General features: G+C 47.4%; 1 protein-coding gene across 1 annotated transcript in view; it reads left to right on the forward strand.

Moving 5' to 3' along the window:
- LOC115087279 (lysosomal-trafficking regulator-like) overlaps nt 1-24413 on the forward strand; it is a 1534685-nt gene that overhangs the window by 30782 nt on the left and 1479490 nt on the right. Inside the window, 1 exon segment of the mRNA XM_029594260.1 lies at nt 17857-18055. Within this exon segment, the coding sequence (XP_029450120.1) occupies nt 17864-18055 (192 nt within the window). The 5' untranslated portion in view covers nt 17857-17863.

Genomic DNA, 24413 nt, shown 5'->3' on the forward strand with positions numbered 1-24413 from the left:
TAAACAATGAACATAGTCATTAAACATTTAAAACCATTGAACATTTGAAACATTTAGAATTAAGGCACAGCAGCAAACTGAGAGCAAAAATTAAATAAATTGTGACTCAAAAATAAATAAAATAAATAAATAAAATAAAATAAAAAAATAAAATGAATGAAGCGAAAAAACATATAGTACATTATTTGAAATTGAAAAGTGTCCTTAAAGGGCTGTGAAGAGAAAGATCAATAAGTCCACTAAATGTTAGTCATAGGACTAGCGTTCATGTATTTGGATCTGCATCAAGGAGAACCATGGTTATCAGGGAAAGATTGATTGAATAGCCAAGTTTTTAAGTCCTTCTTGAAGGTAAGGAGACACTTTTCTTGACGTAGGTCTGGCGGAAGAGTGTTCCAAAGCGTTGGCCCAGATGTAGATAATGCTCTTTTGCTTAGAGAGGATTTAGAAGGGGGGACTTGCAGAGAGCCTTTGTAAGCTCTTCTAATAGGTCTTTCAGAGGAGTGAGCACGGAATTCATGGCACAGATAGAGAGGGGCGGTGTTTTGAATGTGTTTATGTATCATCATGAGTACTTTGAACGAAATCCTAGCTTTGATAGGTAACCAGTGTAGAGACTGCAGTATAGGAGAGATATGATCTCTTTTGTTTGAATTGGTAAGTAATCTCGCCGCAGTATTCTGAACCATCTGGAGAGGTTTTATTGTTCTCGCCGGGAGACCAAACAATAGGGAATTACAATAGTCTAATTTGGTAAGGATTATGGACTGTAACACAAGTCGGAAATCTCGAAAGTGAAGGAGAGGTTTAAGTTTTTTTTAATACTTGTAATTTAAAGAAACATTCTTTTGAAGTGTTTTGAACAAATGATTTAAAATTGAATTGGTTGTCTAGTTGAACTCCTAAATCTCTGACATAGGAGGAGTGGTTAATATCAGTTGAGATTGATTGTGTTGCATTTAAGGGGTTGGAAAGAACCTGGTTTTCATCAGCAGAAATAATGAGTCTCTGTCTTATTTGTATTGAGGATCAAGTTAAGACTCGTAAGCAGATTATTAATTGATTGAAGACAGTTGTTCCAGTAGGACCATGTATTGTGAAGAGAGTCTGTAATCGGAAGAAGAATCTGGACATCATCAACATAAAGGTAGAAAGATAATTTTAAGTTGGAAAGTAGATGGCAGAGGGGAAGCAGGTAGATATTAAAGAGCGTAGGAGAGAGGGCTGAGCCTTGCGGAACTCCAAAGTTTGATCTGATGGGGTGAGAAACTTTATTGTTAATCTTCACTTTGTAGAATCTGTTGTCCAGAAAGGATTTAAACCAACTGTGAGCCAATCCTCTGATACTGATGTCAGTTAGACGCTGGAGAAGAATGGAATGATTTACCGTGTCAAATGCTGCAGATAAATCCAGTAGAACAAGTAGGTAAGACTGTTTCCTTTCAAGGTTTAGGAGAATGGTATCCGCTAGTGATGTTAGAAGTGACTCAGTATTTCGAGTTTTGCGAAATCCAAATTGGAAAGGAGAAAGGATATTGTTCTCCTCCAGGAATTCTGAAAGTTGTTTATTTACTATTTTTTCCATAATTTTGGAGATCAATGGTAAGTTAGCTATAGGCCGGAAGTTAGCAGGATCTGTTGTTGGAAGGTTGGGTTTTTTTTAGTAGGGGTTTAAGTATAGCTAGTTTAAGTTGGTCAGGAACCGTACCTTGTATTAAGGAACAATTGATTATGTCTGCTAATGCTTTTGAAATAGTATTCGGGATAGAGAGCAGTAGGTTTGAAGGTATTGTGTCCAGAGGGTGAGATGAAGGTTTGAGCTTTCTGAGGATGTTTTCGATTTCCAAGGAGGAGGAAGTCTCAAAAGCTTCTAGTATGGCTTTATTATTAGGAGTAAAGGGTAAGGATGGATGAGTACTTACTTTGGACAAGGTGAGAGGCTTTATGAGGTTTGCTATTTTTCTCTCAAAGAAGATTGCCAGCTCAGTAGCTTTGTTGAGAGCAAGGAAATCTGGAATTGTAGGAGGGGAAGGTTTAGTAAGTGATGAGACGTAAGAGAATCAAAGAAAAAATGATGAATTTTTTTTGGAGAAGAAATCCTTCTTAGCTCTAAGAATAGCTTTCCAGTAGGTATTCAGCAGCGATTTGTAGGCTGATTGAGTCGATGTTGATGGGTTCTTGCGCCAACTGTGCTCCTTGCTCCGTAGATCTTGTTTAAGGGCCTTTAGGTTTGGAGTGAACCAAGGATTCCTGTTATCCTGATGAAGGTGTAGCGATTTGGTAACGGTTGGACAAACTTGTTCTGCCACTTTGTTGGTTATCTTAAGCCAGGAAGACGTCGCGGTGACTGCATCAGAAAGATCAAGTTGCTCTAGATCCTTTGCAAGCAAATTACTTAGCTCGTCTGTGGGACAAGATTTCCTGAACTGAATGGTGGTATTAGGGAAGACAAGCTGGGGGTGATCTTTGATTTGTAGCTCTGATGAGATGACCAAGGGACTGCAGTACATGTTGGGCTGTTAGCAGCTATAATGCCTTTATTAATGAAAATAAGGTCCAGGGTATGACCTGCTTTATGTGTAGGGCTTGTAATAATTTGTCTAAAACCCAGATGACTAAGAGTGGAAAGAAGAATTTCACAGTTGGGGGAAAGCGGTGAAGCATCCACATGAAGATTAAAATCTCCCATCAAAATGGATGGTTTATCTAAATTGAAATGTTTAATTGTCCATTCAATCAGTGGAGAGGGGTCAGTTTCAAGAATGCCTGGTGGCGCATAGATGAGGCCTAGTTGGAGATGTTGTTAATTGTTGCAGAAAGATGCAGAGTGAGGTTTAGACCTTTTTTTTCTGCAAGCAGTAGTCATCCTCCTCTTTTTTTAAGTCTTGGAATTGAATGGATGTTGAATAGGGAGCTGATTTAGAAGAACTGTAACCGTTGGTTTTAACCACGTCTCTGTAATTGCACAGATATCTGGTTTAGAGTCTAAAAGGTAATCATTGAGTAGGTGGGTTTTTTTTGGAGATGGATTGAGCATTAAATAGAGTGAGCGTGAAGAGAGAGAATCCAAGAAGTTGAGTGACTGGAGTAATCATAATTGGTATTAGCCTTTGTTGGCGGAGGCCTATAGTACGAAGTCTAAAGAATCTCCGATTATAGGAAATAGGAATAGAAAATGTCTGCATATTGAGAAGGAACGATGAAATGTGAAAAAAGTAAAAAAGGCGAGTTGCTGAATGGTAGTGAGTGAGCTGCAAGAAAAGTAGTCTTGCAGTGCCAGGAGTTTGTGACCAAATATAGTATTTGTCTAGATTGATGGAAGATATCACTGACGAAGAGGAAATTGTAGGCAATGGAGAAAAAACTCGAAAATGAATGTAGAATCCCAGTGACAATGACAAAGGATTAATTTACAAAAACAAAAAATACCGGGAGGAAGAGCAGCCGAGAGATAAATAAATACTGTGGCAGCACTCCGGTGCGCTCCTTCGGCGCGCGGCACCGGCAGTGATTCAAATTTAAAGCGCCGCTGTTTTGCTTCTCAATTGGCTGCCTTACAGCCGTCGGATTGGCCGGTTCTCGTTGGAGGGCGGGGCGGGCTTTAACCTCGAGAAAGGAGAATGGAGCAGGCCTGAATCTTAGCCTGATTAATTTAAGCAGTCGGCGGCGGCTCCGTCCGGGTAGGAGAAGAAAAAGAAGGCCGTACCCCGATGGGACGCCGGCGCCGATTGCGCAGGCCTTCCTTCAAGAGCGGCAGCAGCTGTTAAAAGTGAGTCTGTGAAAGAGACTTAGATGCTTCTTAGATGCCGCCACCAGCTCGCCAATGCGTAGCGTGCCAAAGAAGGCCAGTGTAAAGGCCAGTCTAAATAACTGTGTCAAATTCTGAATCGCATATGTTGCCCAAGCTGCATCATATTAACACCAACAAATCATGTGTTATGGGATTCTGCCCGTTCCTCCTGACCCCCAGTCTTCTTTCCCAACCTTTCAACATTTTTCGTGTTAGGAATCCTTTGGTCGGGTCCCCCCAACCCTGCGCTCCTATGAAAAATGCCAAGCTAGCTAGTTGCTTCACCACCATGTCCCTGGACAGTCTAGCATCCTTGGCCCACGATATGTACGCCACAATCAGTTCCTCTGCCACCGGCCCTTCTTTCCAACCATGTTGTTTCAGGAAGGAGTGCGCACTCCCGTATCCCCTGCAATAAACATCCCACGTTGTGGGAGCCACAGATCGCCGTAAGAGATCTACCATGGTTGGCGACCAATTGACCATACATGTTCTGGGGTCGCCACCTTGTCGGCGTCTGGTACGTGTTTGCGGAGCAAAGACCATTTAGCGCGAGATAGCGAATCCGCTATGCCATTGCAAGCCCCCGAATGTGATGCGCCTTTACCATGGTATTAATGCGCAGACTACTCAGCACTACCTGCTGAATCAGGTCAGCCACCCATGGACATTTTGCCGACTGCCTGTTGATGACAGAAACCATGGCTTGGTTGCACACCAGAAGACAATATGTTTATCTCGCAACCGCTCTCCCCATATTACCAACACCACCCAAATGGGGAACAGCTCCAGGAATGTTTTATTTGTTGTTATTCCTTCGTTCACCCATGCTGTCGGCCATTGTTCATTGGACCAACCCCCTGAAGCATCTGAATAGATGTCCAAGTCCCGGCTTGACACCGGGGGCTCCTGCCATACCGATATGCCATTGTAACTGCTCAGGAATGAGGCCCGTATCGTAAGATCCTCGCGTATGGGTTTTGATATTCTGATGAAATGATGCGGATGGCGCACCCCTGCTGTACTGGTGGCTAGTCTGTGCAGGAAGGCTCTACCCATTGGGATTACCTGGCAAGCAAAGTTAAATGCTCCCAACATTGCCTGCACCTCCTGCAGTGTCATCTTCCTCAATGCCTTGTCCAGTAGATCTCGCAATTTTGGAGTTTGTCCGTGGAAGCCTGGATATCATTCTCTTGGAATCCAACTTGATGTCAAGGAAACACATGGTGGTAGTTGGGCCCCTCCATCTTCTCCCGTGCCAACGGAACTCCAAAATCCTCCGCCACCACCTGAAATATCAGTAAAATATCAGTAACAGACGAGCCGCCGCCTCCGTTCCTGCCGGACCTATGAAAAGGAAGTCATCCAAGTAGTGGATTATATTGTCTGACCCGGCCCTTTTTGCCGTCACCCAGTGTAAAAAAAATTAACCGAAAGCCTCGAGATAGGCGCAGGACACTGAGCACCCCATGGGCATGCACTTGTTGAAGTAAAGCAGCCCAAGGAAGTTGAATCCCAACAATGGGAAGCTGGATGGGTGGACTGGTAGCAAACGAAATGCTGACTCTATGTCCATTTTTGCCATTACTGCTGCCTCTCCGCACCTCCGAAGAAGAGTTATTGCACTGTCAAATCAGGCATATTGCTCGGAGCATTCTTCCTGTGGCAGGTGGTCATTAATCGAGAGCCCCGGTGGGAACGATAGATTTTGGCTCAGTCTGTACTTCCCTGGCGCCTTCTTCGGTACCACCGCCAGGGGAGATAATGCCATGTTTTGGAATGGTGGTGACGCAAAAGGGCCTGCCATTCTGCCCAAAGACAGCTCGATATTTTTGTCTTGTACTATTTCCGGATGTCTCGTCGTCAATGCGGCATTGTTTACTGTAAAATTTTATAATATGGCCTTGATAAGGGATTTGGAATCCTTCACTAATTCCTTTGGTGATCCTCTCAGCTTCCACCCTCCTTGGGTACCTGTCAAGCCACTCCAATATTCTGTCCAATCTGATCGGTGAGTCGGCTTTTTTCCATTGCTTTGTTTCACTTTCTTGGGGGAGAACTCCCCGTGGCCGCCTTCTTTGTACATTTGCTTGCTGGATGAGGTGCCGCGCAAATCCAAGCAAATGTGCTTGAACCTGCAATCTTTGAACGTGCAGGATGATTTGTTAAATCTCCAGCAGGTGCTATTCAGAGTGTTATTTGATTCGCCGTAGGCTGCTCCCATAGATGGTGTCCTTGTTGCTGCTCTTCCGCACCCACCAGCGTCGCCGGCCTTGTTCATTTGTTTTAACCATAGTTCCCCATGACATCATACCGCTCTCCTCCATCTTGTTCCAGAAGTGCTTGTCATAATTTAGCTACGCCCAGCCTTTGTATGCTCTGTATGCCTCCAGAATTGTGTCTGCATAACCAAGCATCGGTCCGCATTGCGATGGATCATCTTTTGTAATGACACTCATCATCCTAAGGTATGCTCTAGTCCAGTTCAATATGTTGCGTGATATGTTCTTGCCGTCTTCCGGCTGTGTATCCCTACCCTTGTTCCTTTTCTTGTCTCGTGTGCCTCTCCTTCCTTCCATAAGTCAGAAGATGTCGATACACTTCCTTTTTCGTAGCTTCCTTGGCACTCTTACCCATAGAGGGGCTACACTGTTCAATGCCATTGAAGCTATTCCTGTTTCTCCGTGTGCTGTCGGAATCAGAAGACGAGCTACTGTCACTGGAACTTGAACTGCTCCGTCTCTTTCTCTTTCCGTTCCCATGCTTTTTTGATGCATGTGCGACTGCCATGTCAACGGGGGACTGTGCTGCAGAAAAATTTGGCCCGGATAACTCACCCATCTGTGGCTCCTGCCTTGCTTCTGCCACAACGTTGTCCCCGAACTATCTTCAGGTAGTATCGTGTCCACTATCCCGCTTGGGGTCGGTACGCCGGTTGGTTCGCTGTGCTGGTGGCCCTCTCCTGTCTCCTTGCCGCATTGTTACCACTTTCTCCGCTGCTTGCCGTATGCCCAGCTCACCCGCTGCTACCATCTGCCGGCGGAATCTCCCCTCCTCTCTCCTGAGCTTCTTGGCTGTTCCGCATCCCCTGCTGCCCCAGCCAATATCCCCAAGGGTATACTGGATATGGCACCCCTCCTGAGTAGGCCGTGTGTGACCATTGGAACATACTCGGCCCGGGGTGGTTGTTGCTGCCACTGTTGCTGCCTGGAGGCATCCATGGATCGTAGGCCCATGGGGGAGGGAACCCCGGTAAGTAGGGAAAACCCATGGCTTGTGACTGTTCCCCCGTACCCAGGTTCACACCTGTGGGTGGTGGGGACTGTGGTATGCTGGTGTTACTTCCGCCTGCTGCTGTCTGCCCCCCCTTTGGGGTGCAATGCTGTCCCCAATAGCCGGGTCCTTGTGACTTAACTGCCGTTGCATGCAGCCCCCTTTTTCCTTGTGGGGCCCGTGCCCTCGGTGCGTCACGACCCTCATTCCGCCCACTTGTGCTAGCGAAGTCCGTATGCCCAGTACTGTCTTGCGGGGTATCCCTTCTACGGACACCCACTCTGCTGTCCTCCTTCCTCCACTGTTCTGTGGACCCCGAGTAGTGGCGCCCCTCTGCTTTCCTCCGGATCGGGTTCTCAGTCCCCTTTCCATGTCTGGGTGGGGAGTACTCCCTGCGCCGCTAATCCTGGGCCTCTTGGTCCCTCTTCTGGGATTGGTGCCTTCTTTCCTCTCCGCCTGGCTGGAGCAGCTGCCTGTCACTGGGTCCTGTGTCCTGCTTCTTTTCCCTGAGCTGTGCATTTTTTTTTTTTTAAATAAGGATTTCTTTCAGCCTTGTGTCGGAGGGGGGGTGGGGACCAAAATTCACAGGAACCACGTGGTTGAGGACCCAGGTCTCGACTGGGTTCCTCTGTCATTTCCTCCTTGTGGGATGGGTCCCTGTTTTTTTTTGTTCTGTTCCCTCACTTTGCGATCGTCTGTTTAATCGTTGCACTCCTCGCGTGATTCATCGCTGTCTCCCACACCGCAGTCTCGCCTCACAAAGTCGGTCCGCGAAGAGAGGCCGGCGGCGGCGTGGCCACTTCTTAAATACCCGAGATGACGTCATCAAGACCGGCCGAGGCCGTCCCCCCCCCCCGGGAACGCGCCTGGATGCAGGACAACTATGCCGATGCCATCAGAGCGCGCTGGTGCACCCCGATGATGTCAGCCGGTGTTATCTTTGGCAACCGTGGGCATCTTCGTCCTCGGCCCCAGGTAAGCCGTGGGCCCTTCGCATCCGCCTCAGGCTCACCATTCTTCACTTAACTGCCGATTGGTCTATTCACTGTCACATGTCAGTGAAAGGATCAATCCCTTTCAAGAAGGCTGTCCTGAAAAGGGCTTGGTCCTTTCACTGACAAGTGTCAGTGAAAAGGACCAATTGGGAACAACCCTGCCAGGGGGTGGGGAGGGAGCTCTTCCCAGGCTGTTGTGGGCACCGGCTATGTCTCCTGGGCTCCTGATGCAGAGCGCTAATTATCCATTGTGCGTCTCTTTTAGTGTGGCAACTCATTGGCCTATTACATCCAGTGCCCAGGAGACCTGTCTGTGATACTGCATTGGCCTATTTGTTTTTAACATTGGTTTTATGTTTTTATGTAGGGCTGTTGTGCAGTATATTATGTTTTAGTTTTGGCTTGTTTTCTGCTATATGTTTATTCCTTTATTTTGTGATATATTTATGGTTTTTGGGTGTCTTGTTTTAATTTTGTATGTTTTATGAATGTATTATTGTAAACCGCTTAAGCTGTCTAGAATTTTTTTTAAAATAAAAGCTGCAAATTGGTTGTCTGTACACACCTTCATGTCCCATTACTGTCTGGCCAATTTTTCAAAATGTGACAGTAAAATTGGATAAACAGTTTTATGTAGCCTGTTCACCCAGCAGTTTATTCTCCACTATGAACTCTGGGTTGCTTATTCAGTAAAAGCTCTGTTGTAATCCTCAGCTTGGACTTCCCGCATGTTATGGCTAATTCAGCCTGCTTATCAGAGCAGGCTGGAGGGGGAGAGGTGGCTATCCCAGGTGTTGAACCTCAGGGAGTGTGATCAGCAGGGCTGGATTTACCTATGGGTAGAAACACTCAAGGCTCTGTCCTAATGACTCTCCCCTCCCAGGTATTGTGTAAGGAACAGAATGGTGGGGGAGATGAGCCTGGAGCAGCCAGAGTACAGTGTAAAGCGCAGAAGAGCTATCTGCTCCCTAATCCAGCATCTCCTCCTCTCTTGATCCTCTCTCCTCTCCTGTCTGCAGAGAAGAGGAATAGGGTGGAGGGAAAGGAGTTAAGCTGGAGTAGATGGAAGATCAAAGAGGAATTCAGCTTTTGTCTGCATATTTCTATTTCTAGTTTATGACTGAGAGATGAGTATGTTCTGTTCCATTGGGTGATGTTACCCACATGTCAGGGCTAATTCATCCTGCTATCCACGACAAGTTTACAGTAAGTAAACTTGTTTTTATTTCATTGGTTTGCCAGAAGATAATTGGCAAAAGCACCTACCTTATGACTATTGATGTCACCAAAAAAAGGTGTGCCCTCTATTAGCTAGATTTCCAGTCATCTTCCCACTTGTTCAGATTCAGAAGAAAAAAATCAGACCTTTTGGAGAGCCTGAAAGGGTAGGGAAGAATGAGCTGGCTCCATGGTGACCAATCATTCAACCCAATGAGAGTTGGTGGGTCTTTTCCTTGGAAGTATTTCTCTTTGAAAGTTATGTGTATTCCCTTCAGCATTTTTATTAGGAGTGGGCCCATACAACTTCAGATCTGTGCCAAAAAGGTGGAATATAAATAAAATAAACACTGGCATTAGTAGCATGGAGATCTATTTAATGTTTGGGTATTTGCCAGGTACTTGTAATCTGCATTGGCCAATGTTGTAAACTGGATGCTATACTTGATGGACTTTCAGTCTGACCCAGTATGGCAACTTCTTACGTTCTTAGATGGTGGGGTAAACTCACTGGTCTGGTATGGTCTAGCTGGACTCAAGGAAAGGAAATTAACAAGAGTAAATTTCTACTGCTTTCGACTACTCTTTACTCAACCCCTTTTCATCCTCATCTCATTCCATAATCTCCTTTCCATTGAAATAAACCCACCACCTGTGCATTGATATCTCTGAGCATCTGGTTCCTAAGTAGGTGTCATTGTTGTACAAATTTTTGGTTGCTTGTAGGTATCTATTAGAGGTTGGGGGGCTGCTGGTAAGCTAGGACAGATTTGCCACCCATGGCTTCTGAGAAGGTGGTATTGTACAGGATGCATTGTAGATCATTGATGATACGTTTCAGTGGTTTCAACTGGGAGCTATAGCAGAGTATTCTTGGGTATTTGTCTGATTCTGTTAACTTGTTTTCTTAACTCATTGGGTGGGTAATGTAATTACAAAAATGTCATGCTGTAAACCCAAATGCTAACTGTCCACATTAACCCAGGCAACACCATCACAGGACCCAACAACATCAACTACAACATCTGGAGCTCATTCACCTTATCTTCTTCCAATGTAATATATACCATTACCTGACAGCAGTGTCCCTCTGCTGTCTACATAGGACAAACAGGTCAGTCCTTAAGAAAAAGAATAAATGGACATAAGTCTGACATTAGAAATGGCAACATCAGAAACCAATAGAAGAATATTTCAACCTTTCAGGACATTCTCTATCTGACTTTAAGGGTACCATACTCTTATAGATGAACTTCAAAGGAACACTCCAGCATGAAACTGCTGAATTGGAACTCATCAAAAAACATAACACCATTACCCTAGGTCTGAACAGAGACAATGGCTTCATGACTCACTATATCTATGAACTGTTATCAGATCATTCTGTCTTTTCACACTTACCTCAGTTGTCAGTAGGCTATACTATAAAGCTGTAGTACTATTAACACTCTCCACACCATGTTCTGCCTAATTAAATTCTTTTTCTTCTGTGTATATTTTACCCATTTTCTGTTCATCAATTCATACATCTGACAAAGTGGACTCTGTCTTTGAAAACTCATGCTTCAATAAATTGGTTAGTCTTAAGTTCCCTGTACGTACCAGGATCATTCCAGACTGTGGGTTATGTTCCCTGTCCAGCAGATGGAGTTAGAACCAAAAATTCCCAGGGGAGGACCTATATAGCCACGCCTCCCTCGCCTCAATCCTCAGTATAGTTCTAACTCCAGCAGATTGAGCAGGGGACACGGTGGTCCCCAGCACTTTTCTAGTTTTATTTTCTCTTTGAGGAATCAATTAAATAATATTAGATAAAAGTTTTCTTCTAAGGGATAGGTTCTGTAGTGTTCTGACAGGACCACTCCGTTCAAAGAGAGACACTGTTTTCCAGTCAGGAACTTGCTGACAGGCTGTGTTTTTTGCCTGTCACTTTATTTCTCTCTTCCTATCTTTTTGTTTTTTCCTCTTCCTTGCCTGGCTAGAGTGTGGTAAGTGTTATTTTTATTTCATTTACAGTCGTTGGTAGGAACAGGAATTTATGAGGAGTGAAAGTCTGTAGTGCCGACCGCTCCCCCTAGCCCCGGAGTTTTCCTTTTCCCCTCCTCCCTTTCAGGGAGTGATTGGAGTTCCCACCCTGCAGCTCTGCGACGACCCATTCCCCGGAGCTGCTCACTGTCGGGACGGCGTTTTTTCCCCGACGGTCTCTTGGGGACGGTGAGGGGTCCAGAGGCCGAAGAGTTTTATTAATTCGCCGCTTCAGTTGTTGCTGCGCGCCGCAGCCGCCCCTCCCCCTCCCTCCCGCCGCGATGCAAAAATTGCCGAATGGCTCTGGAGCTCGGCACGGGCTTCAGCAGACCTCAGAGGGATTTTCTTCAGCTTTTCCTGAGGGGGAGTATGGCTTACCTGGTAGGCAGCTTGGAGGAGAGTCGGACCGCGCTGGCAGGAAGCAGCATGCCCCGTTTCCCCTCAGCGCGGGAACGGCGGCCATTTTCTCAGCTGACTCGGAGGCAGCTCTCTCTGAGGAGGACGTCGACGCTCCTCTCCAGGTTTCCTCTAACAGTATGGAGTTTCAGAGCGCAATGGACCAGGGCAGGCAAGGGGACAACGTCTCGGGGGGCCCCTCATCAGCACTTCCCGCTTTTTCGCCAGAATTCATTGTTTTAATGCACAAGGCATTTTTACAGAGCAGGGATCCGAATCTTGGAATTTGGGGTCCCCCTCCCCCCAAACTGGCCTGCTTGATACAGCTTTTGACGGCAGACCCTCCCTTAGGGAGGGCGTCTTTGCCCACAGGGGGTGCGGGGTCCACTCAGCCCCCCCCCCCCCGTGATTCCAATACCGCTTCAACAACCGTCGGGGGATCCATGGCAAGATCCAGATGCGGATGATCCCTCCCTGGCGGCCCAGGTAGAAGGTGACGACCCGAGGGCCCTCCGTATTTTTCAAGCAGTGGAATTGGATGATCTCATCCCTCACATCCTCCAGGAAATGGACATTGACCCTCCTCCGGATCCTGTGACTCAGGATCCGAAGATTAAGAAAGGGGATCCTCTCCTAGCGGGCTTACGACCTCTAGCGAAAGCTTTTCCCATGCATCACAACATCTTGCAATTGATTTCAAGGGAGTGGGATACTCCTGAGGCCAATCTTCGAGTCTGTCGAGCCATGGAAAAGTTATACCCTCTCCCCACTGATTTCTTGGAGATTCTTAAGGTTCCTGCTGTTGATTCAGCGGTATCCGCGGTCACGAAACATACATACACGGGCGGGACGGCGTTAAAGGATGTCCAGGATCGCAAGCTTGAGGTTTACCTCAAGCGTATCTTCGAAGTCTCAGCGTTGGGGATGAGGGCTGCTATCTGCAGTTCCCTAGCACAGCGAGCAACTCTGCGTTGGGTACAACAGCTTCTCACTTCCTAATCTTTGCCACAGGCAGAGACTATTCAGGCTGATAGACTTGAAGCGGTGGTTGCCTATGGAGCTGATGCTTTTTATGATCTGTTAAGGGTCCTCGCTCGTTCCATGGTGGCGGCGGTGTCCGCTCGTCGTCTTTTGTGGCTACGCAACTGGGCAGCAGATGCTTCGTCTAAGACGCGCCTGAGTTCCCTTCCTTTCAAGGGTAGGTGCCTATTTGGGGAAGATTTGGATCAGATCATCAAATCTCTTAATGAGAATGCGGTGCACAAGCTACCAGAAGATCGTCCACGTTCTTCTAGATCTTTTTATTCCTCCAGAAATAGGTACCGGAATCAACGGAGGTCGCGTCCTACTAGACAGCAGACACCTCGGGCTCCTTCTACACGATCACACACCTAGAGTCCTTTCGAGGGCGCCGCCACGGTAAGGATACTCAAGGGGCAGGTCCTTCCTCGAAGGCTTCACAATGATGCCAGAAGGACCCAAGAGGGGATCCCCCACCTGGGGGGTCGCCTTACTCTCCTTTACAAGGAGTGGGCCCAAATTACGTCGGATCAATGGGTGCTGGACATCTTAAGACAAGGCTACGTATTAGATTTTGTACACGAACCCCGAGATCGTTTTCTGTTTTCTCCTTGCGGTTCCCGTCTCAAACAATTAGCAGTCCGACAGACTCTCGATCGTCTGCTACAGCTGGGGGCGATAGTACCGGTAGCGGCCTCCGAACTGGGAAAAGGTCATTATTCAATCTACTTCGTGGTTCCCAAGAAAGAGGGCACTTTTCGACCTATCCTAGATCTCAAGACGGTCAACAAGTGTCTCAGTTCCTCGTTTTCGTATGGAAACGCTCCGTTCAGTGTTAGCAGCCGTGCATCCGGGAGAATTCTTGGCCTCTTTGGACATCCCAATCCATCACAATCATCAGCGCTTCTTACGCTTCAAGATTTTGGGACAGCATTTTCAGTTTCGTGCTCTCCCTTTTGGTCTAGCGACGGCTCCACGTGTCTTCACCAAGATCATGGTAGTGGTGGCGGCGGTGCTCCGCAAGGAGGGTATCCTTGTACATCCCTATCTAGATGACTGGCTCATTCGGGCGAAGTCGAGGACGCAGGGTTACCGTGCTGTAGACAGGGTAGTACAGCTTCTTCAGTCTCTGGGATGGATCGTCAATTTCTCAAAGAGCAAACTGATACCGTACCAATCGCTGGATTTTCTGGGAGCACACTTCGACACCAGCCGAGCCAAGGTATTTCTGCATCCAGACAGAGCTCGGGCTCTGCGTGCTCAGGTAACACGGTTCATGGCACTAGTTGCTCCCACGGTGTGGGATTATCTCCAGGTACTGGGAACCATGGCCTCAACAATCGATTTGGTTCCGTGGGCCTTCGCTCATCTCAGGCCTCTCCAGAGGTCTCTGCTTTCGCAATGGAACCCAGTATCGAGAGATTTTCAAGCAGTACTGCCCATCCCGGATGTTGTCTTGCTCAGCTTACAGTGGTGGCTGGACCCTCAACAATTAGCTCAGGGAGTGTCTCTACAGAACCCGGATTGGGTGGTCGTCACCACGGATGCCAATCTCACCGGCTGGGGGGCGGTCTGTCAGGACAGGTCTCTCCAAGGCCGATGTACGATGGAACAGTCCACTTGGCCCATCAATCGGCTGGAGACCAGAGCAGTCCGTCTAGCGCTGCAGGGGTTCTACCCACTGGTACGCAGTCGAGCGGTTCGGATTCTTTCGGACAATGCAACCACAGTGGCGTACATCAATCGCCAGGGGGGCACCAGAAGCCATCTAGTCTTGTTGGAGACCGAGTTGATGACATGGGCGGAGCTACATTTACGGCGGCTAGCGGCTTCGCACATAGCAGGCGTGGACAACGTTCAGGGAGATTTTCTCAGTCGACAACACCTGGATCCCGGAGAGTGGGAACTCTCGGGGGACGCAATGCGAAGGATAGTACATCGTTGGGGAAGACCCCATGTGGATCTAATGGCAACCGCGACAAATGCAAAGGCCGCCCAGTTCTTCAGCCGCAGGCGAGAGCGCGGCGCGGAAAGAGTCGACGCGCTGGTTCTTCCCTGGCCTCGACAGTGTCTCCTGTATGTCTTTCCTCCGTGGCCTCTAGTGGGCAAGGTTATCCGACGGATAGAGACGCATCAAGGTCCGGTGATCCTAGTTGCACCAGAGTGGCCTCGTCGACCATGGTTTGCAGATCTTCTCAATCTGGCAGTAGACGGCCCTCTTCGGCTCAGTCATCTGCCACGTCTTCTTCGCCAAGGACCAATATTTTTCAAGGAGGCAGATCGCTTCTGTCTTGCAGCTTGGCTTTTGAGAGGCGTCAATTGAGATGGCGCGGATATCCAGAATCTGTCATCTCCACGCTCCTGAAAGCTAGGAAGACATCCACGTCGGTTACTTATGTCAGAGTATGGAAGGTTTTTGAGGAATGGTGCGAGTCAAAATCGATTCTACCAACGCAGGCCTCGGTGACACATGTGCTTTCCTTCCTACAGGCTGGTCTGGATTTGGGCCTTGCCTATAATTCTCTTCGTGTGCAGGTGGCAGCGTTGGGAGCCTTCCTACGTAGTAATGACAGGGAGCTTCTGGCCTCACATCCAGATATCCTACGTTTTCTAAAGGGGGTAAAACACTTGAAGCCTCCAATTAGACCACCTTGTCCTTCTTGGAATCTCAATTTGGTACTCCGGGCTCTATGTGCACCGCCTTTTGAGCCTCTGACTTCGGCCACACGCAAGGATGTCACCCTTAAGACCATCTTCCTGGTGGCGATCAGCTCAGCACGTCTGATCTCTGAACTACAAGCTCTATCATGTAGGGAGCCATACCTTCGTTTCACGCCAGGGGGAGTATCCCTGTGGACAGTTCCATCTTTTCTGCCGAAGGTGGTCTCGACTTTCCATCTCAACCAATCGATAGAGCTTCCGTCATTTTTATCTTCTGATTCTTCTGACCTGCGTCGGTTGGATGTCCGACGTTCTTTGATACATTATTTGGAACATAAGAACATAAGAAATTGCCATGCTGGGACAGACCAAGGGTCCATCAAGCCCAGCATCCTGTTTCCAACAGAGGCCAAAAACCAGGCCACAAGAACCTGGCAATTACCCAAACACTAAGAAGAACCCATGCTACTGATGCAATTAATAGCAGTGGCTATTCCCTAAGTATAATTGATTAATAGCCATTAATGGACTTCTCCTCCAAGAACTTATCCAAACCTTTTTTGAACCCAGCTACACTAACTGCACTAACTACCTTCTCTGGCAACAAATTCCAGAGCTTTATTGTGCGTTGAGTGAAAAAGAATTTTCTCCAATTAGTCTTAAATGTGTTACTTGCTAACTTCATGGAATGCCCCCTAGTCCTTCTAATGAATTTCGACTCTCCGATCATTTGTTTGTCCTTTGGTCGGGACCCAGGAAGGGTTGGATGGCATCCAAACAATCAATCGCTCGCTGGCTGAAAGGAGCGATTATAGCCGCATACATCGGAGTGGGTAAGTCTCCACCTTTAGCTGTTAAAGCGCATTCTCTCCGCGCTCAAGTGACGTCGTGGGCGGAAAGTTCTGCAGTTTCTTCTCAGGAAATCTGTAGGGCGGTCACATGGAAGTCTTTCCACACTTTCGCAAGACATTATCGTCTAGACATTCGCGCGCCGTCTCACGGTCAGCTTGGAGACAGGGTCATACGGGCAGGGCTGTCCGCGACCCATCCATGATGGGGAAGCTTTGGTACATCCCACAGTCTGGAATGATCCTGGTACGTACAGGGAAAAGAAAATTATTCCTTACCTGCTAATTTTCGTTCCTGTAGTACCATGGATCATTCCAGACCCCTCCCTGGTTTTGGGGGTTCTTTGTGGGCCATCCCTGCTTTCCTGTCTTCACAATATTTTCACTCTGTATCTCTAGTTATTGCGAGCTGTGTCTTTGAACACAGTGCTGTTTGCAGGTTCTCAGTTAGTTTTTTGAGTACAAGTTAGTTGCTGTCACTTACAGCTGTTATTTTTTCTCTATTTTTTAGATTAATTGATTCCTCTGGTTCTGTCTCTTCTCGTCTTGGCTTTGCTAGTCCAGTTACTGAGGATTGAGGCGAGGGAGGCGTGGCTATATAGGTCCTCCCCTGGGAATTTTTGGTTCTAACTCCATCTGCTGGACAGGGAACATAACCCACAGTCTGGAATGATGCATGGTACTACAGGAGCGAAAATTAGCAGGTAAGGAATAATTTTCTTGTGCCACCCGACTCCTGTCAGATTGGACAATCAATGTTATATGGGAAAATTGACAGCATTACGACAAGATATATTCACAATCTTTCATTCTATATGGGAGCCATATAATATTTGTCGTTCAAGATCTGAATGAGTGGACTGTTGTTGAGAGAAGGTATAGGTATTGTTGAGAGAAGGTATAGGTGGGGGGTTGTTAGTTGGGAGAAAAAAAATTAGATGATGTAATGTGAATACCTGCAAGTACATGTGTTGTGATTGTACGAAGTGACATATGATAGTGTCACAAATGGTGTTTGTCGTATTTGCTTATTATCAATAAACATTTAATAAAAAAGAAAGCAATATTAACTACTTTATATGGAAAAGAAAAGCTTCCAGAATTAAATACTCTGAGTTCTTAAAAGACAGATTATGGGGGAATTTTCCAGAGGTATTTTTGCCCAAGACTAGAAGATGACTCCAAAGCTGGAATTATAGGACAAAAAAGTTGCAGAGATTGCTGTCCTGAAACATATGCATTAAAATTAACATTGGATATATATGATTATATCTGGGGTCATTATTGGGAATGGCAAAGGGATGTTGCTGGGTGCTGAATGTGGTGTAGATTAGTGAGAGCAAACCTATTATGGATGTATCTGTATATGATGTTACAAGAATGTTTACCAATGGTGTATGAATTCTTCAGTGTAACCATTGTAATCTTGTGGCTTTCAATAAAGTTATTAATAGTTGCCAAAGCTTGAGCAGTGGAATCAAGGGGAAAATGGGGCCATCATCACTGAGAAAGGAGTCGGTGAAAAAGTAGTACTTTTTTTTATTTTTGTAAGCATAAGTGAAAGTTAGTGTGCCATGCTTTGTTTAAATAAATTTCACTTATATGCTTGTTTTTTTTTTTTTCTTTTTAGTTTGGTCATGAGCAGTGCCAGTAACTCATTGGCACGTGAATTTTTGACAGATGTCAGTAAACTATGCAATGCAGTGTTCCAGAGAGCAGAGGCCAAGGAAGATGAAGAGGAGGAATACCACATGGCAGTACTTGGACAGTATCTGGTTCATGGTCGCGGATTTCTATTACTTAACACGCTAAACTGCATGGTTGACCAGGTAGTAGTTTTAATTTTGGTGAGGGTGTTAAATATTTAGTCTACAAGAGAAACTCATAAAAATATTCTCCAAGGACAAATAGGATGGCAGTCTTCGCATATGGGTGACGTCATCTATGGGACCCTGGCATTAAACTTTTCTCTCAAAGATTGTAGAAATTTGGAACATGTTCTACTGAACATGGGCGGCCCCTCAGTCTTATTTTTTCTGCAGAGCCTGTAAGTCATGGTTCTTTTCTCTCTGACACAACTACTGCACTGAAATTTTCTAGAGCTGCCAAAGCTGTTTTTTTCTAGCAAGGCTCTCCAAGTTTTGTTTTTCCACTTTCTACGTTTAGTTTTTTCTTTTTTTTTCATATTTTTATTGGAATTATGTAAAAAAAACAATACAACAAATATGAAATATTACGGAACATAAATCACAAAGAAAACTTTATATTATCTGTAGCAGTATTGTATGTATTCTTCTAACCCATATAATACTGCTACAAGCAGCAACACCACAGCAACACCACATACACTAGACAATCATTCATTTCACATACATTTCTCAGCCGATAGGTCTAAAATAGAACCCACAAGATCATCTTAAACAGAAATCTTACCCAAAACAATTCCCAAGATAAATTATCTTTGCTCAAACATTTATATTGAAATTTAGCTTCTAGTATTTATTTAATTGTTTTTATATACCGACATTCGATCGAGATATCACATCGGTTTACAGTAAACTGTTAGGTCAAATAAGACATAGGTTTCTTATTTCTTACAAAATAACTTAAGAACTTTCTTACAAAAACTTAAAAACAATGGTAACACGATGGTGTAACTATACTTTCCTAGCATGTAGCAGATGGACTCAGGACCAATGGATATAGTGTACTCCTGATAGAAGTTGGAGACGGATCAGATTTCAATCTGACGTCAGCCCTAGTACATATACCCCTGCAGGATGTGCAGCTCTTCAGTATTTTCCGTCTTCATAGCAGTTAGGGACTACCTGCACGCATTCACAGCGTTAGAGAAAAATTTAACGGAGAAAACCCAAATAAGAAGAAAACCTACCTCAACAGTGAGCCCCGCTCTCCTGCGGTGACACCCTTGGGTCCCTCCCCCAGTTGAGAATTCCGGAGGTGACTTCCGTGGTCCCTAGGGGTGACGAGTTTGTGTTGGGTTCAGCTTGGCAGTTTATATTCTCCTAGGACAAGCAGGATGGTAGTCCTCACATGTGGGTGACATCTTCTGATGGAGCCCAGCATGGAAAATTTTAATCAAAATTTCTAGAAGCTTTGACCAGCACACTGAGCATGCCCAGCATGCTGATATCTGCGCGTCTATTTGAGGTCCCCCTTCAGCCTTCTTTTCTGTGGTGCAGTTTGTGGAGCTCTCCTTTTTCATTCTCGATATTTTTCTAGTTTTCTCCAAATTCCTCCTTGGGTCCCCCTTTGTGGTCGGTGCTTCCTTGGTGTGGTAGGTTGTTTTTCTACCTTTCTTCCAGCCGAGCGCACAGTTTAGTACTCGTTTTTAATATCATAGCGATATTAAGTCAGAGGTCCCAAAAGTAAAAAAAAGAAAATTAAAATCTATCCGCCGGTCTGCGGGTTCGAAAACGGACGCTCAATTTTGCTGTCGACTGTTGTCCAAACCCATGGCTCTCAGCAGGTTCGAATACCGACGCCGGTAAAATTGTGTCGGTTTACACACCCGCTGACAGCCGCCGCTTCCGCTAATAAGGAGGCACTAGGGGTGCTCAATACGGAGTGCTCAACACGGAGCGCCGGCTCTCCTGCACTTTATATTGAATTGGCCTGTCTCTGATGGGCCATGGCAGTGGCTCATCTGCGAGCGGTCCCCGTCCAAATTTGCTGTGCTGACAACATGTAGAGTTGTCTTCACATGTTTGCAGTTCACTACTGCTTAGACAAAAATGGGTAACAGTACAGTGCCTTTGGTTGGTCCGTCCTGCTCAATCTTTACAAGACCTGAATCCAACTCTTCCTGCCTAGTACCCCTGGTTGAAACCAGGCAGTCCCCTACTGACCAACAGAGCTGCAGTTGTGCCTGTTGGCACTTTGTTCGGCACTTGTTAACGGAGACAGCTTAGAGATTGGTATTCACCCACATGTGAGGACTACCATCCTGCTTGTCCTAGGAGAATGCATAGTTGCTTACCTGTAACAGGAGTTTTCCTAGGACAGCAGGATGTTAGTCCTTAGGAATCCTGCCTGCCTCCCTGGGGAGTTGGGTTTTCTTTCCGGTTTGTTGTTTTCTTTTTTCGCTCGTATTTTTCTCTGTTATGAGGCTGAAGGGGGACCTTGCGTGGATGCACGGATAGTGGCATGCTGGGCATGCTCAGTGTGCAAGTCAAACCTTCTAGAAATTTTGACAACATTTTTCCGTGCCAGGCTCTTTCTGATGAGGTCACCCACATATGAGGATTAACATCCTGCTGTCCTAGGAGAACACAGGTAAGCAATTGCACTTTCTCTGTCTCTCTCTCACACCCATAGACATGCTTCCTCCATGTCTCACACAGACAAAAACTGAACTAGAAACCACAACAAGCCAGATTCTGTATGCAGTGCAACAATGGAAAAGCAGAAAATTACTATTCCTCAAAACAGTACAAACAATAAATATAAATCAATCAGAATAGTAGAACCATGCTAAAAAATATACATTTCAAACCAGCTGATGAATAGAAAAATATTCAATAAGTTCCTGTACAAATGTTTTAAAAATTCCTGAATATCAATAATTTTCCTAGCTTGTAGCCAGATGGACTCAGAACAAGTGGGTATAGTGTGCTCGTGCTAGCAGTTGGAGACGGATCTGACGTCAGCACGGGTACATATACCCCCACAGGAAGTGAAGCAACTCAGTAATTTCCGTCTCCAAAGCAGTTTGGAGAGCCTGCACGCTCCCTGAGCGTGTTTTCCAATACTACTTTCTATTTTCCACTTTATATATTCTACTTACTAAAATTCTACAGGAACATCGAGCCCCGCACTCCTGCGGTGATACCCTCGGGTCCCTCCCCCAGTCGAGTTTCCCGAGGTGATTTCCGTGGTCCCTCGGAGGTTTTAGGCCTCGGTCCGGTGGGCGAATCGCGGCAGGGATCTAGCCCCCGAACGAGAAGGGCTCGGGCCTGGCTGAGAGGCGCCTCGGTCCCGGCGTGGACCTAGAGGCAGCGGGTGCATTTCCTCAAGCACGGCGGTGAAGGTATTTCCCCTCTCCCCCCACAGCCGGAGACCGCCCGGGTTCCAGCCGGGAAGCGCCGAGGATCAGGTAAGGCATATATCTCTTACTTTTGGTCTCCGAGGTAAGAGGATCGGCGGCGTTGCCTGTATGCGGCACGCCGTGGAGGTCGCCATTTTGTCAGCCTTGTTCAGGTATTGAGCGCCCATGATAGGCGCCTGTATATCGTTGAGCATATATTGCTGACCGCATATTATTGAACGCATATTGTATTGAGCGTATATTGCTGACCGCATATTATTGAGCGCATATTGTATTGAGCGTATATTGCTGCCGCATATTATTGAGCGCATATTGTATTGAGCGTATATTGCTGACCGCATATTATTGAGCGCATATTGTATTGAGCGTATATTGCTGCCGCATATTATTGTGTGCATATTGTATTGAGCGTATATTGCTACCGCATATTATTGAGCGCATATTGTATTGAGCGTATATTGCTGACCGCATATTACTGAGCGCATATTGTATTGAGCGTATATTGCTGCCGCATATTATTGAGCGCATATTGTATTGTGCGTATATTGCTGCCGCTTAGTATTAAGTGCATATTCTTCAGTGCTGCATTCACAAGCCGCAATGGAACATTCGAACGCCCTGGCGTCTCCTGCAGCGGCGCCTCCTGATTCCGGCGTGAAAGCTCTTGGCCTCTGCTCAGCATGCCAGCTTAGAGCCATGCACAGCGAGGAGCCAGACTCCCTTTGTGCCCAATGTGAGGAGGCAGTGGGAGCCTCGGGCCAGGACCAGTCTCAACCGAGCTTTGCTGACAGTTCCCAGGGGCCACCCCGGATCTAGCGGGCAGTCTCGAACAACCTGGGATCCCGGGGGACCTGGTACCGCGACGACTAGAGACCGCTTCCATTTCCTGGATGGATCTCTTTAAGGGGATCCATGCCTTTGTACAGATGCAATCAGCTTCCCGTCCAGGCCCTGCTGCTGCTCCAGCTGATCCTGCCCCTGGACCTTCGCGCCCTTATCGTGGGCACCCGCCTCAGGGCAGTCCGGTTCAGGCGGACCCTGATGTCTCGGAGGACGAATCCGAACCCCCCGAGGAGGGGGAACTTCCCTCGGGGATTGAGCCATATCGAACCATGAGGCGGTTCTTCCCTAAGGAAGTTCTCTCCGACCTGGTATCTCAGTGCCTGGCAGAGTTGGCTATTACGGGCCCCAGCACTACGGTGCCATCTACGCAGAACCCTCTGCTGGAAGGTCTTCGTCCTACAGCCCGCCATTTTCCCTTCTTGCAAGCAGCACAGCAACTGATAGATTTGAAATGGGCTGCACCAGCGGCCTCATTCAAAGGGGGTCGGGCCCTGACGGGCATGTACCCCCTGGACCCGGCAATCAAGGAGATGCTGGCGTGCCCTCAGGTGGACGCCTTGGTTAGCGCTGTGGTCAAGCGCACTACCATTCCAGTTGAGGGGGGGGCGGCCCTCAAGGAGCCTCATGACCGGCGACTGGACGCCATCCTGAAACAAACCTTTGAGGTGGCAGCTCTATCTTTGTGAATCGCAACCTGCTGCACAGTGGTGATGCGTTCCTGTTTGTCACAGGTCAGGAACAATGCTCTGGCAGCGGACATGGAGTCAGCTCTCTCGTTCCTCACAGATGCCGCCTCCGACCTAGTCCGTACGACAGCCAAGGGGGTCTCATCCTCTGTAGCTGCCAGGAGGCAGCTCTGGATATGGAATTGGTCATCCGATGCTCCTTCGAAGACACGCCTCACCAGAATGCCCTTTAGGGGTTCTCTCCTCCTGTTCGGCAGCGACCTTGATAGACTGACCAGCACATAGGGCGCCTCTCCAGTACCTCGACTGCCGGAAGATAGGTTCAAAAGGAACCAGCGCGCCTTTCCGAGGCCCTCCAGAGGTAGAAGCTCCCAACGCTTCACTTCCTATAGGAGTCGCTACCAGACACCTCGTCCTCAGGCCAGGAACCAGTCCTTTCGGACCAAGCATAAGAGGGGAGCCGGCTCGGGTTCAGGGCACGGCCGCGCCTCCCAATGAGAATCAGCCGATCCATCCGGGGGACGGAGCCATAGGGGACAGTTAACCCTCTTCTACCCCAGATGGGTCGAGATTATGTCGGATCAGTGGGTCCTCGCCATCATCCGAGAGGGGTATTATCTGGACTTCCATCACCTCCCTCCGGACAGGTTGGTGGAATCTTCGTGTCCAATCCACAAGAAGGCAGCATTGGAAGCTACCCTAGCGAAGCTCCTGTCCTTGAAAGCCATAATCCCAGTACCTGCATGGGAAATGGATTCTGGGCATTATTCCATTTATTTCATCGTACCCAAGAAAGAGGGCACTTTCCGGCCCGTACTAGACCTCAAGTCAGTCAATCGATACTTAAGGGTCCCAAGGTTTCGCATGGAAACTCTGCGCTCAGTCAAGACCCCGGTACAGCCAGGAGAATTTCTCACGGCCTTAGACTTGTCAGAAGCCTACCTGCATATCCCGATCCATCCGGATCATCAGCGCTACCTACGCTTCAAGGTTCTGGGACGCCACTTCCAATTCTGGGCTTTGCCCTTCGGGTTAGCCACGGCGCCGTGGACCTTCACCAAGGTGATCGTAGTGGTAGCAGCGGCGCTCAGACGGGAAGGAATCCTTGTCCATCCCTACCTAGACGATTGGCTGATCAGGGCGAAATCACGAGAGGAGAGCCGTCGGGCAACCAACAGAGTGATCGCCCTTCTGGAAAGCCTGGGATGGGTGGTCAACCTCAACAAGAGTTGCCTACAGCCTTCCCAATCACTGGAATACCTGGGAGTCCAGTTCGGCACCCAGGCAGACAAAGTCAGTCTCACTACCAAGAGAAGGTTAAAACTTCAGACGCGTCTCCGGTCCTTGATGGGAGCCAGCCGGCCCATAGCTTGGGATTATCTGCAGGTTCCTCGGCCTCATGGCATCCACCCTGGAAGTGGTACCCTGGGCAAGGGCCCATATGAGACCACTACAACGCTCCCTGCTCTCTCGCTGGAGCCACCGCTTCCGGAATTACTCCGTGCATCTACCTCTGCCAGTCAGAGTGTGGACCCAGTTACGGTGGTTGTTGCAGTCCAACCACACGAGCAGGGGGTCGAAGATGTCCTC

This window comes from Rhinatrema bivittatum, chromosome 3 (assembly GCF_901001135.1).
Source record: "Rhinatrema bivittatum chromosome 3, aRhiBiv1.1, whole genome shotgun sequence".
Taxonomy (NCBI): domain Eukaryota; kingdom Metazoa; phylum Chordata; class Amphibia; order Gymnophiona; family Rhinatrematidae; genus Rhinatrema; species Rhinatrema bivittatum.